The sequence below is a fragment of the Fusarium musae genome, chromosome 2, assembly GCF_019915245.1.
Source record: "Fusarium musae strain F31 chromosome 2, whole genome shotgun sequence".
Classification (NCBI taxonomy): Eukaryota; Fungi; Ascomycota; class Sordariomycetes; order Hypocreales; family Nectriaceae; genus Fusarium; species Fusarium musae.
In genome coordinates, this window is record NC_058388.1 from 238,080 (window position 1) to 250,148 (window position 12,069).

The following is a 12,069-nucleotide window of genomic DNA, read 5'->3' on the forward strand; positions in this document are numbered from 1 at the left end:
GCCGCAGAAGCAAAAAGTTTGGATAAAATGGCATGTCAAAGAATAATGCGGAACCGGGTAACGTTTGAAAAGCTGGCATTAAAAAGTGTCAAATGCGATCCAATCATCTGGTTGTTACCTCGTAGGTTTTGACATGCCTCGATATCTAAGTCATACCATAAAAGTATGAACTGCCATGAAGAGTCGGCCTATCATATAGCGTCGGCATTGAGGAAGTGTATGTAGGCAAGTAGACAGTTTTCTATGATAATTGGTGCGGGACTGAGTGGGCAGCCACTGGTGTAAATGAGCTTGCAAACATAGTTACCGTTATGCAGTAGCAGGGGTCTAATCGACAGCATTAAAAGAGCCTGTCAGACGGATCTGGCATTAGAGTGGTACGCTGGTAAAGTATAAATCATCTAATCCCCTCTGCTTAGCATATTTCGCAAACTCCTCATCATTCTCTGGCTGTGCTTAGTAACTGTCCTCTGCCTTGAAGCAGACCTTTAACATGTCCTGAGAAGAGACAGGCGACTGCGAATCCTCAAACATTTTAAACCCAGACATTAATTGTAAGATACTCCAATCAAACAAGTTTGAACGGATGGATTATCACGGCCATGCTAGGCCAATATCATGAGACTTGGTCACCGCTGTCAGCAGCCTAGCGCAGAGACTTATAAAGTCAAAACTTTGGTCCCGAGAAGGCCTGAAGCTCTAGAACGACGTTAGCGGGTATTGCTGAAGTCAGAGTGACACTGTGTCGTAGGGTGATAGCTCAAGCCTTTATTAAAACTCAAACTCCGGCGCCCGTATGATCTAGGCTCCCAGCTTTTACAACGCAGTATTTCTTTTGTCGTTACATATCCACAATCACGTTTCGGCCCATTCAGAGTTACTACTGCGATACATGGCAAAATATCTAGTTCTCAGTAACGAACGACATGGGTAGCTGAATCTGCCCTGAGCGATGTGACAATTTGTTGATATAAGGTTTGACATCTACCCGCGCTAATCGGATAACTCGATCAGCCGCTGATGCTTCCCCACCATCTTGGCCGCTGGTGTCTTCCAATGATACGCTTATGCACTGTACTTACACGACTATTATGATGACCTGACGCGCTTTCTGCAGCTGGCAAGGGTGGGATTTCTGGATGTTGGCGTGTTGTCAACTAACTTAAGGACCCCTTCCATAATCTGTGGTTCAATGAGTTGACCATCTATAACGTGTTATTTGCAGTTGAGGCTTGTGGCTGTGAGCTTATTCCAGCAGAGAGAACCTAGACCATCTATAACTACAGTAACATGATGATGGGCTTGACACTTTCATTTTGCCCATTTGAACGCCACAGGATGACCACGCCATCGTATTCTTCTCATCTTCTCAGGCAACCTAAACTTTAAGGTTATGGCTAACACTTGTCTATGGGGCTGACATTGCCACGCCAGTTTGTTGCCCTTCGATGTAGCCCGATAAAATATATTAAACTGCTACTTTTTGCAACGAATATTGTCCAAAGCAACATCGTTGAGTTTCATCTTCACCTCTTATATGCAGAATTGATCGACATCTCCCACCTGATTAACAATCTCCAGATCCACAACACTATGGCTACGAGGGAGTTACTCATCGTTATCCTCAATCACACCAACGAGGAGCTCATCGCAGAGTCCGAGTGGCCACCTCTCAACCACAGAGGATGGAGCAAGACGCTAGACCTTCAGCCGCCGCAAACAATTCTAGCGGGCGAGAGTGGTATGCTGCGCTGCAAGTCGAGTCACATAGGCGGAGGTGTTGACAGTTCAATCACATACCGCATCGTCGGATTCGAAGGGAGGAACGACGTTGCGTTTATCTGGAGCGTCCCGTATGTTGGGACAAACAAGTTTGACGCCTGTTGTGCTGTATCTGACTTTACAGTCGAGATCTTGGGCGGGCGGGGTAAGGAGGCTGTTGTTGTCTTTGTGTTTGGTGAGTTTGATACTTGTGGAGATGGTACGGAAGGCTAATAGTCTCGTAGGGCCGGCGAAGATGGCAGATGTTAGCCCGGGAGATGCTGTGTGGGCAGCTGTGACTAGAAATCCTGTCGAGTGCGCCAAGAGTCTTGTTGGTGGCTTCAATCGCAATTAAATTGACAAAGCTTTATTGGATATGTGCGTCCTCTGCAAGTCTCTGTGTGATGATCTGAGCAAGAATAACTGGAAAATATTAAATGCATGTTGCAACAAGTTCAATCTGTTTATATCAAGGCATATTCCGTGGATTAATCAAGGTTTCTCCTTCGGCTTCCGCCGTTTGTGGCTGCTTACTCCAAAGCATCAACGTTACCCCGCCTGACCCCTCTCCAGGCTAAAATGGATTGTGGCCTAGACATTATCTGTTGGTTCATCATTTCGCTGATAGCCATGGACCTTGGGGTCCCCTCTTGAGTGTAATAATCGTTAGTCCGTGATCTAGATACCGCACTGGATCATGCTTACCTGGCAAGCTTTTCTGCATGTTGTTTCAAATCCGTCTTTGTCTCGTCAAGCTTGATATAAGTCCGCAAGACGTATACACCCTGTGTTTGGTCGCTTTAGCTCTGTCGTGTTTTGCTCGGCTTCGGGACTCACAAGAATGCCACTAAGAAGATGGAGGAACCACGCAATGAATGCAAACGCAAGGGCTGTCCTCCACGAGGCACAACCCGCCGCGTCGATATTCACCGTCCCGATAGGTCCGACTCGCCAAAGGCGACCCCAGTAGTAGCCCCAATAATTGTAGTACCAACTGGCGGAACAAGTGTGACTACCGGTTCTCTATAGAACGGAGATGAGTAGGTGCTGTTAGCTGTGAGGGTAATGAGATATTACCGTCTGGAGCAAGCAGTATGCCACGAGCCACATGACAAACATGAAAAAATCGAAAGGAAAACCCAAGAACATGGCCTTGAACGGCGGACAGAAACAGATGGAATACATAATGCCGAGGCATGCGACGACGATGGTGTAGATGATACGTTCGTCGACATGCGCTTCCGCAATGCCCGCCAGGTAGCAGAAGCGTGAGAGAATTCCTAGGACGATGATGGCAGAGAAGAGTTCGGAAAGACGGAGAATGACAGAGATGACCTTATGGGCGACGCCGGTTTCTGCCATTTTGTCAGAGCTGAGGTTGAAGATATGATGAGGTGATTCGAAGTTAGATGGTTTGCTACTCAGATCAGCACAAGAATGCGGGGCGAACAGTGTTATATATATCCATGAACCGTCTGAAGAATGGCTAAACTGGCCCTACTTATAATACAAGTATTCTATGCAGTGATTCAGGAAGCCCGCGGCTCAGTATTATGTTTACCATCTGTCGTATCATATGGCAAGCAGTTTATGCCACCGCAAAGTCATTTGTTGAAGTGGCTTGGAAAAATACATAGCTATGTTGGTCGGTTGCCATCACATGCAACAAGGTACATGTTTGCATATGACAAAACAAGTCATGTATTGTGGCGCTTGTCAGCCAGAGCGGACACAGTGCAACTACATCCATTTATTGGACAATGGCTGAGTATGACTAGATATGTAGGAAGCCATAGCCTCAGTATGACGTGTTTTGGTAACCTTGACTTGTCTGAAAGGCGCAGGCTACTGGCAACAACATATGATGTGGCACATCAAACACTCAAGCCCCCCTGCTCCGTATATTGCGCAAACTCCTTCTGATCTCCAACCGGGCATAGCAAGTCTCCTCCAGACCAAAACAAACTTCGATCCCCTCATCTTCCCCAGCACTCCTAACTCCGGCCCTAGACGGAAGTGCAAAGAAGAAGCCTTCAAAGCTTTGATAGGGCCATTGGAGCGCCGCAGGCTTGGGCCCGGAGTCCAACGGTGATCGGCCCTTGGTTCTTTGTCTGGTCGATAAATGTCTCGCTGGAATGGCCGGGTGAAAGGATGTCAACGGGGCACGCGTTTAGGATAAAGCCTTTGCATGAATCGGTGCTAAAGTTCGAAGATGTATTAAATGATCCGTAGTGATTGAACCAATGGCTTCCATCCACAGTACATGGAGTGTAAGCCTCGGCGTGTTGAAATGGGAAGTCCGAGATCCATCTGTACACTTATTTCGAGGTTGTCAATTGTTGCAGACTCGGCAAGAGAATCGCCAAAATATTCTCGATGCAGATGCAAATCTTGCACAAAGGAGAGTTCGGAATCTTGGGATCTGCCTGCAAGAGTAGTGTGTGTTCAAGCGCCCTTTGGGACGTAACTGAAACAATCAATGAATTCTCGACCATGAGTCGAGCTCCTGCTCGAGGACAACGGCCTTCTAGTGTTTATGCTTTCGTGTCTGGGGCGGAGTTCATGTTTCGCTGACCATTCCAAGTTTTGCTGATACCCGGGGCAGCAAACATGTTGACTAGTGCACATGATACATTGAGGTCTTGTCTCATCGCATTCAACCTGACGTTTGTTAGTCGTTCAAGGCCTTAACTTCGAAGTCGAGATAGACAGACATATAAGAACGTACCCCTTTCAACTTGCAAGTGATATACCCATGAAGGGATTTTTCCGTACCCTTTCACGACATTATCGTGAGTACTTGAGTCATGAATAAACATATGTTACTCATGGGCCAGATATCTCTTGTGTTGGGGTTCAGAATTCGGTACTATCATAACAAACACGAACTCTACTTATCAATAGCTGCTAGTGTAAAGTTCTTCCTAGCTTTGTCTTCATCTCTCTATTTTGCTACTGTCAATCTGACTGACCGCTCGTCAGAGATTGTCGTCTCTCGATCCACTTGGCCCATACAAGCTCTGCCCGCTCTGAGATATCCAACACCGTCCGAGGCACCACAGAATACTCCAAGCCAACCTCATCCAACATTTGACAAAAGTCATCAAAGACTTGCATCCACTCTGTCTCGCTTCCGGGCATAAGTCGCACGCCATCATCCATCAACCACGGGGTGCCCGCTTCGCAGACCACGATCAAAGATGTCTCCATTCTTGCCTTGACTTGTTTCCAGGCTTCGAGTTGCTGCAGCTCTTGCTCGACTCCTGGGGAGGCATATCGTTTTGCGTAGACCAATGGATCGAACCCGGAACGGTCGGATATGAACCAGCTCGAGGTCTTGAGAGCTTCCTTCTCGGCCTCTGCTTGTGCTTGGAGAATGAGTTGCTGGAGCTCGAGGCACCTGACTTTGGATGTTCGGATATCTTCTGCTGAGTATTTGTGTTTTGCGAGAACACTTCTGGCGACCTCGGAGACGATTTGTGGCTTATCGATTGATGAGTCGACGAGCCCGTGCTCTAGATCAGCCTGTAACTCGTTGACTAGTGTTGTTTTGCCCGTAGATTGCGGTCCGATGATGTAGATATTCGGCACATATGGTTTTGAGGCCATCTTGTGCTTGGCGGAGGTAACTTGTCAATTCGTGGACTCTCTAACTCTCTAAATGTTGAGGAAGTGAGGGGGTCAGCATGCCGTGTAACACCAACGCCCAATGATAATGACCGTGATTCACCAATGGCGCCGAACTTCAATCTATTGGATAAGCTCCTCTGCGCTTTTCTTCCATCATCTCAAGCGTGTCGCAATCTCCTCTCTTCATCTCAATCTCAATCTTAATCTCAAGCCTCTCTCAAGGCACCAATTCAAAATGGCTTCCCAGAAGTCCGACAAAGGCTTTCACTACATACTCCTTTCGAACTTGAGTCTCGACGACATTGTCTGGGATTTCCAAGTTCCGAATCTCCCATCACCATCCACTCTCAAAAAAGCCGATCTCATCAAAGCGATCGCCCTCCAAACCGACCTCAAAGAATGCAAGCACTCCATGATCCTCAACGTTCAGCCCAACACGTCAAATCGCGCCACTGCCTCACACCCAACGGATCAATTACTGCTCTTTTCCCTCGAAGCCTTCAAACCTCTAGTTTTCGGCGCCGCAGCAAAAGAACAGCAGCCAGCGCCAGATCTTCAGCCCCGCACGCGCCAAGAGGTTTCCGACTACAGCATCAAATGTCTCCGCGCTGGGATAATTCTGAACGGCGTACATTATAATTTCTATGGGCATAGTAATACGCAGCTCAAGTCGCGATCATGTTTTCTCATGGCCGCGACGAGAGAGGAGATCTCGATACAGATCGAGAGTATGGGAGATTTTACAAAGATGAAGACGGTGGGCAAGAAAGCCAAGCGTATTGGTCTTCTCTTCTCATCCTCCAAGGCGGCCATGATTATTAATCCCGACCGATGCGAGGATATTCCAGATGTTGAGAGAGACCAATATGTCTTCACTGATGGCTGTGGATTGATTGCGCCCAGTCTTGCGCAAGAGTTGGCGCGACGAAGAAGAATTATCTTTCGGGACAGTCGATACACGCCTTCGGTCTTTCAACTTCGCTATCGGGGCTACAAGGGAGTCGTCACTGTTGACCCCCGAATGAAGAAGGAGAAAGCGCTTCTCAAGCTTCGCAAGTCAATGAAGAAGTTCAGCGGCGGCGATGATTACTCTTTTGCAGTAGTCGAGCACTCCAAGGTACTTGACCCGATTTCCCAACAGACCTCGCTGACCATTTTGCTCCGCAGCCTTTTTCATATGGCTTCCTCAACGACGAGAGCATCATTCTTCTCCATGCGTTGGGCATCTCACAAGAAACGCTCCTCTCCAAGCAGCGACATCACTTCAGTCTTCTCAAAAACGCCAAGTCCGACTTTCGCGATGCATTCCGCTTCTTAAGCTACGTCAATAAACCCGATCTCGCAGAACGTGTCCTTCTCGAGGGGCTGGAGAGCGTAAAGTCCCAGATCAACGGCCACGTTAACGAGCAACTGGACAAGATGTTGAACAAGCAAGGCGGCCAAAAGTGTCGAATCTTTGTGCAGAAATCGCGGCTTCTCTTTGGGGTATGCGATGCTTGGGATGTGTTAAAGGAAGGCGAGTGTGCGGTCAAGCTCACTCTGGAAGAGAATGGTTTACCTCACGCTTTGAAGAACAGTGAGATAATTGTCATCAGAAATCCCTGTCTTCACCCAGGCGATTGGCAGAAGTTCAAGGTTGTTGAGCGGCCTGAGCTTTCGCATCTGGTTGACTGTATCGTCTTCTCAACGCGAGGGAAAAGACCAGCTGCAGATCTTATGTCGGGTGGTGATTTGGACGGTGACACATGTGAGTACGTCTAGAAAGATGGAGTGCATATACTGATAAGTGACAGTCTTTGTATCCTGGGACCCCGACCTGATCCCCTCGACAGTCTCGGCACCAGCCCTATATCCCGGCGGCCGAGAACCGATCCAATTCCGCGCCATTACAGACGACGACCGCCTCGTCTACTTTGCAAAATACCAGAACGCTTCTCTTGGTCAAGTAAAGAACCTATATCTCGACTGGGTTCGAGTGGCTGGCCCCATGAGTGCCCAATGCCAAGAGCTCAATCGACTCTTTTCGCAGTGTGTCGACGGCAATCGGATAAAGATCCCTGACAAGCTGCGCACTGCACCAAAGCCGACACCTGATACGCCGCCATTCATACTCGATGTCCTCCATGACGATGCAGAAGCCTGGGTTCGTCGGATGGGCCTCACGGAGGTTGGCGATTTGACGGGATATGATATTGACGCTATTCAGCTCTTGTTTAGTCGAGAAGATGTCGCAATTGGGGAGTTTGAGTGTGTCAAACTCGCATATGCCTGGTGCGTCAAGAAAAACACGTCGTTTGAGAGCCTTCTTCATCTCTTCGACTTCAACATTCTCACAGCAGATCAAAAAGCATGGGTCCTTGCTCATGTACCAGGGTCTGCAGCCACCACAGCACTGGTTCAGAATGCTCTATGCTCATCCGGCATCCTTCAACCGAGAGAGCTCCAAAGATTCCACTTGGACTACCCTGGTATCAAATGGAAGAGAACATACGACTCGTCGATCGATCGCCTCGCAACGTTTCACGACGCTGTTGCGACAAACCTAGAGCTATTCCAGCGTACGCTCATCGTGTTCCAACCTGACGAGCGGTTATCCCTTGCAATCTACATCCCCAAGAAGATTGAGCGCTCTCAAGACTGCGTCATCAACGACACTGGGCGCCTCTTTGCGTTCCCGCATTCACAAGGCCCACAAAGACAATCCCGACTCTCACTACCGACCAAGATGCAGTATCAGCTATACTGTGACGGAAACGTTTTTCAGCTTTTTGAGAAGCAGCGAGACAGCACGTGGGTATTTATTAATCGACCAGGAAACAATGATCAAGGCTACTGCGATGAGAAGAACAAAGGTGATAGACGCAGAAAAAGGCAAGCTGTGGTTGGTCGGGGTGAACAGGCTGAAGTTACCGCGAGCATTGCGCTAGACAAGTTCAGTAAGGGACTTCAAACCCATATTGGGAAAGTGAATGGTTCTCCCATCACAGCTGCAGTGAGTCAACTCTCTCATTTAATCGTGCAAGTATCACTAATTGGTCACAGGAAATCTACGTCATCAGCAATCGCGACGTAGCCTCAATGCGTAACCTCGACCTTTGGCTAGAACAGATCGATACAACAGAGACAATGCCTCTGTTCTCCGAGGAACCCAAAGATTACTCTGTACCCAGTCTGACTGATGTGTTATCACCTTCGGATCCATCGTGGCTCATTGAGATCGTAAAAGGCAACAACATGTCCGCACTCACATGGTTGGAGTCAGTAGAGCAATACCAAAAGGTCTTCAAATTGGCCCGAGAAACCAGCGACAAACAGTTTCTTATGCAGTGCTTTGAACATATTTTGAGCAATATTGAAAAAGTTATTGTCGACCACAAGGAGCTGCTGAACGCGATGTTACAGGTTCTGACCACTGAGCCGACACTGGCTATAAATTTCATACCATTTCTGTCTTCGTCTCGCTCGGGCAAGAACCTAGACCTGGTGGTACTGCTGGAGTCATCTCTCTTGCCGATTGTGCGGGCATTCATCTTGTCCGCCAACTCCATGGGCCAGCTTATCTTGGAACCACTCAAGAGCATCTTTTCCGCTATCACCCCTGGGAACTTATCGCTCCTTGACCTCGCGACGCTTCTGGAACTTGTATCGTTGACTATTCGATCAACGGACCTGGCACTGGATCTCTTTCTGGATTGTCTGCAACCCAATGCATCTAACTTCATGGTAACCGACCCGAAGATAACCAACCATTTATTGCGAAACATGATCTCCATTGTCATGGATCACATTGAAGAAGCCGGCAATGTCGCGAAGCGACTGCAGGGCCTTTATGAATTGAAGCTATCGCCAAAAGACAAGAAGGGGAATCTGATAGAGATCGACTTCAGAATCGACGCGACAGGAACGCCGAAGAAGGGATCGCACGTGAGGCTGACAACAGCGTCACTGCCATCAAATGTGTTGGTGGGTAACAACTGTTCCATTGATGCATTGGTAACAATGTCCGAAACTGGGCGAGCGCGGTTCGAGTGCCTTCATCCACTCCCGCCTTACTTCAAAGACTGTTCCTGGGTCTTGGAAGACTGCAGCCCATTCGTCACGTCCAAGTCCATGATAGACGCCGTCAAAGATCTTTGCATCTACCAAGAAGATTGCTGCGGTGTCGCAAACATCATTTTCGGTCTTCCATCCCCCGACATTTCACGACCAGACCATTCCTTCAGCAGGATTGAGAGACTGAACGAGAGCCAGAACCAAGCTATAAAGTTGGCATTGAACAGCTCGCTGCTTTGTCTTTGGGGCCCGCCTGGCACTGGAAAGACTGAGACGATTGTTGAGATGATTTGTGCATTACAGACAGCTAATCCTAAGGCACGTGCTTTGGTGACGGCGCCGACACATAATGCAGTGGATAACGTGATGAGACGTTATATCCAACGTCTCCAGAAGCAACCATTGGCTAGAAAGACGCCACCCGATCTAGTACGAGTTTCAACAGAGGTATGTCGCCCATCACCCATAACAAAAGACAAACTCATCTGACTTTTTGTAGGTGCGCAAGGTTGCTGATGATCTACGAAAGTATACATGCGACGCCATGGCAGGGCAGGAGATTCACTCCGACCACAAGGCTATGAAGAAGGCCATGGAAATGGTCAAACGGAGCGACACTATCTTCACCACCTGCATCGGATCAGGCATCGGACTTATTCGCTCAGAGTACTTCGACATCGTGATTGTCGATGAGGCTTCTCAGCAAACGGAACCGAGCTCAATCGTCCCACTCGTCAAGGGCTGCTCACAGGCTATTCTGGTCGGGGACCATGTACAGCTACGACCGACTGTCAATCAGACTACGTTAGCACTTGACTTTGACGTTTCACTCTTTGAAAGACTCTACACAGATGCCAAAGACCCCAAAGGTAACGATGGTTTGAGGAGGTTGATGCTGGATACGCAGTATCGTATGCATCCAAAGCTATGCGAGTTCAGCTCAGGACAGTTCTACGAGGGAAAATTGAAGTCGGGCATCACCAGCTCGGCAAGACCGCCTGTCAATTCTGACTTTCCATTCCCTCCAGCAAGGGCCACGAATCAGAAAGGAGGTTCCGGAATAGGGATGCAAGACTATGAGCGGGCCATCTTCATCAACTGCGACGCAAAGGAGATGCCAGGCCAAAAGTCAAAAGAGAACAGGGGACAAGCAGAGCTCTGCCTCCACATCTGCAAGCTCTTGACCAGTGGTTCAGGGCCAGAGGACCCCTCACACTCAATTGTGGTGTTGACGCCCTATACTCGCCAAGCCGAGGTCCTCAAGCGGATGCTGTCCAGTATACCCTACAAATTGGAAGTATCAAGCATCGACGGATTTCAGGGTCGCGAGGCGGACATCACCGTGTTTGTAACCGTGCGATGTAACGAGCACCGTGAGATCGGGTTCTTGAAGGACATGCGAAGGATGAATGTTGCTCTGACTCGGGCAAGATCAGCGCTGATTGTTGTTGGGAACCGGGTGACGTTAACCGAAGGGATGGCAGATGAGGAGAGTGCAGTTATGTGGAGGAAGTTACTCGGAAGTCTGACAGAGGTGAAGCTAGAGGCTCCCGTCAACGACTCAGTCAAGAAGTGATTATCTTGAGAGTCCCTTCACTTCACAGGCATAAATCTCACACCGTCTAGCTAGTGGTAAACGGAAAAGTTGAAATCCACGGAAACCTCGGACAAGCCCCCAAAAGTGCCTCCCTACAGAACAGTGCTAAACGCGGACACGGGTATTTGATGAACACCGATAGGTCCAGCTCTGGGGGGTGTATATGTGCCGAGATCCGAATGGCGCCTCGTCCATAGGGCAGAAGGGGCTATGCAGTCATCTTTTCACATGAAACGCTGTATTCGGAATACTATTCGTCGATCATCCCGCGGCATTCAGAGTGAATCAGCCGAGTGAGGCCACCTTCCTGAAATGCCGTCTTACGTGAGGTCTAGATTTAATGCCTCTTTGCGGCGCATGATTGAAGATCTTTGCTGAGAGCACCTAACCTGGGGAGTAAGAAAACCCCAGTCCTTGCTGCAGGGTGTCAAAATAAACCTAGGAAAGGGCACCCTAAGTTGATGCTGAACTGCCAAAGCTTTTTGCTAAGTTATTTACGTCTTATGTCATTCAAGATCAAAGTCCTGAGTTTTCTTGCCCCCGGTATAGAGGCAGTCTAGGCTGTAAATGGAAGTGTTTTTACGGAGGAGATGCCCGTTGAGTGAGCAGACCATACGCTATACGGAACAATCTGCGGCCCGCGCCGCATATAAGTTCAGAGTAATCTACCCGGGCCAATCGGCAGTCGTGTTGAAAGGGGGCCCACGGACATTATTGCATGAACTAAGCCACTCCTACGGAGTTTAAAGACGAAGAAGAGGACTTAGGACCTAAATGCTCCGAGTTGGGAGACTCTGCTATACTGAGGCATGATTTTCAGAGCTGGTGGGATGGAAATTGAATCACTCAAGTGCTTATGGTCAAGATGGAATCAGTTCTGAAACAGAGGCTGAGTAACAAGTATCGAATAAGAAAGAAGTTGTACAGTTTTAGTGTCTGTGATACTCACGTTCAGGATCGTGCATTGCTCTGCCACTCTTAAGTAACAAGTCAGACTGACTAGATCCATTGACAGTAGCATCCTAAAC

At 48.5% G+C, this 12,069-nt stretch overlaps 2 protein-coding genes across 2 annotated transcripts; one reads left to right on the forward strand and one right to left on the reverse strand.

The window, feature by feature from the left end:
• Window positions 1–1,593: 1,593 nt before the first annotated feature.
• J7337_002032 (uncharacterized protein) lies at window positions 1,594–2,116 on the forward strand (the record flags this gene model as incomplete). Its single annotated transcript, XM_044819765.1, has 2 exons — window positions 1,594–1,957; window positions 2,007–2,116. 2 exons carry the CDS (start codon window positions 1,594–1,596, stop codon window positions 2,114–2,116), a joined length of 474 nt encoding a protein of 157 aa, XP_044684065.1.
• A 2,603-nt stretch (window positions 2,117–4,719) lies between these two features.
• J7337_002033 (uncharacterized protein) lies at window positions 4,720–5,370 on the reverse strand (the record flags this gene model as incomplete). The annotated part of the gene is made up of 1 exon (XM_044819766.1): window positions 4,720–5,370. The coding sequence occupies one exon, from the start codon at window positions 5,368–5,370 to the stop codon at window positions 4,720–4,722; it is 651 nt and encodes a 216-aa protein (XP_044684066.1).
• Window positions 5,371–12,069: the final 6,699 nt, after the last annotated feature.